The 7,500-nt window shown below is 46.5% G+C and overlaps 1 protein-coding gene across 1 annotated transcript in view; it reads right to left on the bottom strand.

Annotated features, from left to right (window-relative positions):
• The window catches only part of pacrg (PARK2 co-regulated), a 135,670-nt gene that overhangs the window by 61,509 nt on the left and 66,661 nt on the right, over nt 1-7,500 (bottom strand). The window contains exon 4 of the mRNA XM_031580812.2: nt 945-1,094. Within this exon, the coding sequence (XP_031436672.1) occupies nt 945-1,094 (150 nt within the window). The remainder of the gene's footprint in view (nt 1-944; nt 1,095-7,500) is intronic.

Raw genomic sequence — 7,500 nt, 5'->3', positions numbered from 1 at the left:
GATACAAACTTAATGTTCCTGCTTTGAAAGGTGTTCAAGCAGGTGTAATGTGATGCCCACCTACGTCTCATGCAACTCAAGATGGTGTTGGTGTACACAGCACTAGTTCATGTAGCGAAACACATAATGTTTATGAATCTGAATATGTTTAGGGGAGAATTAGCATGAAATAGGCTTACTGCTGATCACACTCTTTAAAGATATTACTGGCAGGGTCCTGTGAATGTGGATGCTTTACTGCACCACGGGACCTCCCCCTAAACACAGCGGTGAGGGTGCGGGGGAATGTGCAGAGAGATCTTAGCTTGTTGTGACTTAGTGGGGATGACTGGAGATGTTGTGTAATGCATACTTGCTGTACAAGTTCACACAGATGTTTCTGCATGTTTGGTGTGACTATCTGCTCATGTCATTGAAGATGCTGTGTGATGCGTGCCTGAGGTTCATGTTTTATGGATGTTAGCAGCATGTGTGGTGTGATGTGGCTTTATTCACAGTTCATGTTCTTGAAGATGTTCATTGATTCATACTTCTTGCGGTGTTGCGTGATGCATATTTGTGGGTTATGTTTCACAGATGTAAATGTTTATGTGTGTGTTGGTACACGAGCACAACTCATTGCACGTGTTTTTGAAGACATTCTTTGATTCATACTTGCAGTCCATGTTCTTGAAGAAGAACATGTTTTTAATTTGACGCATCTAATGTGTAAAAAAACATTTGACGCAATTAACAGCGGCCTGGGTTTTGTTATTATTTCTGTTAGAGCATAATTATTTCATGTTTAATAATATTTCATGTATTTTCATGTGTAATGTGAATTAATTGAATATATATATTTTTTCTCTTTTACCGATTGACTGCACTTTATGCGTGATGCATGTCTTTGGTTGATGGTTTAAAGGATGCACATGTTTCTCCACGTGTGTTGGTTCAGTACTCACTGTTCATGTTCTTGAAGATGTTGAGGATGGGGAGGATCTGCCTGTAGTAGGGCACCAGCGCCTCGCCCACCATGTCCCCTGACACCACCAGGTGCTGCAGGACCTTCAGCGTGGTGCAGATCACCTGGCGGTTCCTCGTGTTCAGCGCATCTGAGAGGGCAAAGAGGAGAACACACAGAGGGCAGGGGTGAGAGGTCAGAGGGCAAACAACCGGTCGTCCAGACTGATGCGGCTGCTCTGGCGTGGACCCGGCCCTGCTCTGGCGTGGTTCCAGCAGATCCACCTATCTTGTCCAGAGTTGACTGCTTCCTATAGCAAAATGGCTGCTCTTCCTCAGTGAGCTGCTCTTCATCCCCCCCCACCCCCACCCCCCCCAGACAAGACGCCTGATTGGGAATAAGCAATTCTCAGTCCCTCCATCCTGCAGCACTTACGCCTAAGTGATAAGAATAATCCCCTATATATTAAAGCAAATCAAGGCTCAGGTATGCACAAGCACTCACCATCACCCAGCCTCTAAGACATCCACCCCCCCAACCCCCAAATCAGCCACCCACCCACCCACATACACGCCGCACACACTCACACACAGACAGACACATACGCATCCCACACACACACAGGCACACACATCGCACACACAAACACAATCACACACACACACACACACACTCACACACACACACACACACACACACCACACTCACGTCCACGTCTCCCCTCGCCTTCCACCTTGAATCAATGGTGGAGCCGAGCTCTGACTCTAAATGGTCGGCTGCAATCAGAGAGTTGAGACGCGGCGAGGGAGAAGGGACTAAGTAAGAGCCAATCAGAGGGCAATTTGGCCGACAGCTGCACTTTACTCCATCTCCCGCTGATCGAGGAAGAAAGGGAAGGGGAGGGCAGAGAGACGCGCACAGACGGAGGAAGAGAGAGAGAGACGCACACAGGAAGAGAAATGTCGGATTTGAAAGCATAAGAGGGAAACACAAAGAGCTGGGAGGAGAGACATGATACAGAAAGCGAGAGAGACAGAGAGAGAGAGGAAGAGAAATATAGGCTCTGAAAGCATAGAAAGGAAATACAAATGTCTGGGAGGAGAGACAGAAAGAGAGTGAGACGAAGGGGACATAGAGGAAGGAAGACAGTGTGTGTGTGTGTGTGTGTGTGTGTGTGTGTGTGTGTGTGTGTGTGTGTGTGTGTGTGTGTGTGTGTGTGTGTGTCTGGGGCAGATCTGAGAGCTTACATAGTTCCGGTAACTTCAGCTCCATGAAAATGCCCTGTACAGTGGCTCTGTAGCACAGGGGTAGCAAAATAGTGTCAGTACAATGGAACCATCCTCACACGGACGACACCAAAATAGTGTCAGTACAATGGAACCATCCTCACACGGACGACACCAAAATAGTGTCAGTACAATGGAACCATCCTCACACGGACGACACCAAAATAGTGTCAGTACAATGGAACCATCCTCACACGGACGACACCAAAATAGTGTCAGTACAATGGAACCATCCTCACACGGACGACACCAAAATAGTGTCAGTACAATGGAACCAGTTTGCTGTTGCTTGTTAATGTCATCCCTTTCCTAACCAGCTTCTTAACAACATCGATTTAGTTTATGTTGTTGCTGTTATGAAGTGACGCAGCAGTGTTAATAAGGGTTCAGGCTGAGGTTGCGAGGCGGGGCGTGGGGCGTTCACGTGGGGCAATTACGTCATCGGGTTAGAAAGTGTGCGGATAGGGCGTCCACACGAACACGGATCCGCTGGCGTGTTCGAATCTACCCACTCTGGAGACCGAATTCAAAAGGTTGCCGATTCAGTGACCCAATCCGCCGGGTTCGTGTGGACGAGAGGCCGATCCGACAACATTTCTTTCCTGATTCAGGCAATCCAGGTTCCGTGTGGAGGGGCCCTGAATGTGTGTGTGTGTGAGTGTGTGTGCACAGGGGGGTGTTAAAAGGTTTTGTGACGTGGGAACATGAAAGGGGTCTCTGACAGCACATTACAAGCTGTACTCATGCAGACATGTGCTATTGTACTCAGGGAGCCAGTACTCAGTGAGGCAACACATCAGGAGGCATTACATGTGCATGACAATGTGTGTGTGTGTGTGTGTGTGTGTGTGTGTGTGTGTGTGTGTGTGTGTGTGTGTGTGTGTGTGTGTGTGTGTATGTGTGTGGAGTGGAGTAGAGGGGAAGTTGAGTCACTTGAGCAGGTCTGACAGAGTTTTAGAGACTGTCATTAGAATGCGTCTCCACATGCGTCTCCAGAGACCACTTGTGAATTACCTCACTTCTCCACTCTATATGGAAATAAACACATATATCTTTGCCATACATGAGAGGCCAGTCCCCCCTAACTTTTTAAAACTCAAATAAATGTCATAATTATATGGAAAAATATTTCTAGTACTCTGCCATGCATATTAACATAACAATGAAACCTGAAGATGGCATATTAAGGTTAGCCTAATAAGCCTATTAGCCTGGGCCCAATGTAGTCAGATGATATGAGAACCATTTAGACTAAACATTAATATCTCCAAGTTAAAAATCAATCTTTGTACAGTACTGATCTTTATATAGGCTATCTACACTTCTGTTTACCAAATAAAAGCTGGTGTTGTGATTCCCTAATATTCAAGCTCTCTGACGTTTAAAATAAATCTGGATTGGTGTCTTCTCGCAAAACTGCTGTTGTACTGATTACCATAAACTGTTTTTTTAGCTATAGTTTGATTACAGTAGTTAGTCTCCTGGATTTGTTTTGACCCTGTGGGAAACTAGAAAGCACAGGACATCAGCAGCAACACCTGCTAAGGCACTTGCATGTGAACGAGCTAGCTAGGCTAGCTAGGCTAGCAAGGTAAGAGAATAGGTTTTTCCCAGTCGTTAGCTACCGCAAGCAAACGTTATGTAGTTAATGTTGTTAAGATTGAATTGCCTTTGAATATAGTAAACTGGCTACTTAATATTGTTTGAGGTTATTATTTGCAACTTATTGCTCAAGGAAATCTAGGTGTTTCCTTGGAGTTCCCTTGTTGGACATTAGACCTACTTAGCGTGTTATTGGTTACTGAAATCAACTTTCATGCACTCATCTCTACGGGCTTTTTGAAATGTTCAGATACAGTATCTTGGATCTTGGATGAATCACTAAACCTGCCAGACAGGGTTGATGTTACAGTCTTGCACTTACAATCACCATTCAGGTGTGCCAGACTCATCACCTGAGGCCCTCCACCTCACATCACCTTACATTCAATACAAATGGGGACACCCATGGGGATACACAGACACACAAACAGACACACAAACAATATCCCCCACACACACACACACAAATACACACACACAGACACACACACTGGCTGTGAGATGTGGGGTGACAGTGCTCTCAAAGTGCTCAACAAATTCTATTTTGGTTAACTCTCTGTCCATATCTAGTTCACCACATGTTACACACAGTCATCCACACTCACTCACTGGACACACTCATACACACACACACACATACACACACAGCGGTGGACCCTTCAAACAGCACCCGGTCCCCAGAGGGGACACCACACTGACGCGCCTGCCTGGCGACAGGTGCAAGCGCTTAAACATACATCACAAACAATGAAATTCTAATTAGCGCTAACGGCAAACAATTTTCCGAGGTGTGACATTTGGGGCAGCGGGAGAGCATTAAATTATTCATCGCTCCCCGCTGGCATGCAGGAGGAACCCCCCCCCCCCCCCCCCCCCGATCACCCCCCCCCCCCAAAGAGAAGCCTCTCCTCAGCGCTGGGGATGGGGGGCAATTGGGGGGGGGCGTTTCGCAGGGGGTGTATTTGCGTCAGAACCACTTGGGAAGGCACCGATTATTTATTCATCTGCATTACCCATTCGCCTCTGACAGCGAGAGGGAAGCGCGTTGGATTTTTGCCCGTTCCAAATGTCACGAGCGAGGCCTGACATTTTACCGATTTTTTTTTGCAATTGTATTTGTTAAACTGCAGACATAAACATCCGTCCAGAAGTGCCACAAAGACAACGAGGTGTTCCCTCCATCCCTCTCTTCCTCTGCTGCCAGTCGGCCTAAGCCCCGGATCTCTCGCTAATGAACGCTTCATTTTCAGCCTCGTGAGCAAATGTTAGGGCTGATCCGAGCAGGCCTGATGAAGGGAGGAGAAGAATCAACTTCAAATAAACTAAGAGCTGCAGGAACGGAGGGGAGAAGAGAGAAAAATCGGAGAAGAGAAGAGAGGGGAGGAAAGGAGGGGAGAGGAGAGGTGCACCTACCACCCTGACGAAGGCCTACCAGGTTGAGATGTTTGTAGTGTGTTAGTCTTTTTTATGCTTTTTTATGCTTTCACATCAAATAAAACTTTGTTGCTGTTGAGGATCTCAAAAAGTACAAAGTACAAAATATGAATTTATATTGGAGTGAGTTCTAGCCTCCATGTAGAATGGCATGATTTATGCTTTAGGCTTAGGGTCTGAGCACCAGGCCCTCCCTGGGCGTATCCATCCATCCATCCTTGACAATTATTTACTGTAAAGTCCACTGCAGGCACCTCATTCAACTCCTCATTGGAGTTTCCATGCCTGGACTTCACTTCAGCTTTTGTCGGAGGTAAACTGGACTAGAGGAGAGAGGGAGGGTTTTGTGTGTGTGATGATTTTTCAGCCCTCTGTGCTGAGGGCGTGGAGGCTATCGGACAGAGGCTGCCTTCCTGTGCGGGGAGCTTGGTGGATTGCATATTCTCCCCGGGTCACCTGGAGTCGTCATCAATATTCATGTGGTCCGATAGCCCACCGCCACACACACACACACACACACACACACACACACACACACACACACGGCTGATAAGGACCAGGGCAGCATTAGCTGCGGAAACTTTTCTGCCTTTCATACCACAACGGATTTACTCTTTTTCTTTTTTTTTATTATTCCTCCCCTCGCTCCGTCTCTCCTCCCCACAGCATTCAAATGTAATTAATCGACAACAGGGACATGGACCACTGGCTTCGGCCGCCTGGCTAGGAAAACTTTTACTTTCTGTTTTTTTTTTTAACTAATAAAGCGAAGGCCATTTAAAATTCCATTACCACAGCTAGGTGTGTGCTTTCATAACGAGCCAATCATCTCCAGCTGCTCGCCTTGCAAGGGAAATGACAGGAGCTGGCAAACAAAGTCTAAATGATAGGCATTACATCTGGTGTGTGTGTGTGTGTGTGTGAGTGTGTGTGTGTGGGCGACAACAGCATGGATGTGAAACAGCATGATTCTTTATTACCGCACAGAGATATTACTGGACTGTATTTATGATTTGTCAATCAATAAACAATGTGCATATGTTGGGGGGAAATCATTTACAAATCGGGGGAATGTACATTGATCCGCTCTGCTTCAAGGTGTTGTAATACAGCTGAATGCATGGCTAGTCTGCAATCAGACTCTCTAAGATGAAATCAATTAGTCATTAAAACTATGAAAACAGGAATGGGAAAAAATATGAGAAAAAAACACACAAAACCAAAACAGTACGCAGAGTAGACTCACAATTTGAAACACACACACACACACACACACACACACACACACATACACACACAATTGTTTGTCCCTAAGGAGTCTGATCTTAGTTCTACTCAGCTATGGGTACAGATTGTCTCTGGACTCCCTCAATGTTTATTTGTGTGTGTGTGTGTGTGTGTGTGTGTGTGTGTGTGTGTGTGCTTGGTAAATCTGTATGGGTGCATCTGTGTGTGCTTGTGTGTCTGTGTGTGTGTATGGACCTGTGTGTGTGTGGCCCAGTGTTGGCTGTTCTGCTCGCTGTCCCATCCCTTACTGAGAGTCGACCCAAATCGGCCCAATGCCCAGCTCCCCTCACTGGGCGCCAGTTAAAAGGCCTGCGCTTTGAAAATCACACTCCTGGCTCCAGTCGAACCATAGAGACTTTCTGCGTGTGTGTGTGTGTGTGTGTGTGTGTGTGTGTGTGTGTGTGTGTGTGTGTGTGTGTGGTCTGGGTATACACATGTATGGGTCTGCTTGCACACATGTGTAGTTTGTTGTTTGTGCACGTACATGTGTACGTGTGTGTGTGTGTGTGTGTGTGTGTGTGTGTGTGTGTGTGTGTGTGTGTGTGTGTGTCTTTGTCAGAGTAACACCTCTGGGGTGTCAGCCTTTTATCTAAACTCAGCGGTTTATTTTTGCAGTAATCATTGACCTCTGAGTGTGCCAGTCAATCACACACACACACACACACACACACACACACACACACACACACGTTTAAGAGTCACATGAGAGAGGTGTACAATAACACATTCTTGGCTGTGGCATGAGAATCCCAGTATAGAGCGTTTCCTCCAGCTTTGTGATCCTCACGCCCCAGGATTTCACACAGGGGTGTTCAGCACAGCATTACTCTCGGACAGGTCAGATATGGACACAGTGTGTTAAGGCCAATTCATAGTCCAGGCCACAAGAGTCGCTCTACAAAACTAAATTATGGTCGAAAGACCAGCGCAGAGACAAAGCGGCGGAAT

The sequence above is a fragment of the Clupea harengus genome, chromosome 14, assembly GCF_900700415.2.
Source record: "Clupea harengus chromosome 14, Ch_v2.0.2, whole genome shotgun sequence".
NCBI classification, from domain to species: Eukaryota; Metazoa; Chordata; class Actinopteri; order Clupeiformes; family Clupeidae; genus Clupea; species Clupea harengus.
Note: the sequence above shows the minus strand (reverse complement) of the source record. Positions and strands in the feature narration are given on the sequence as shown.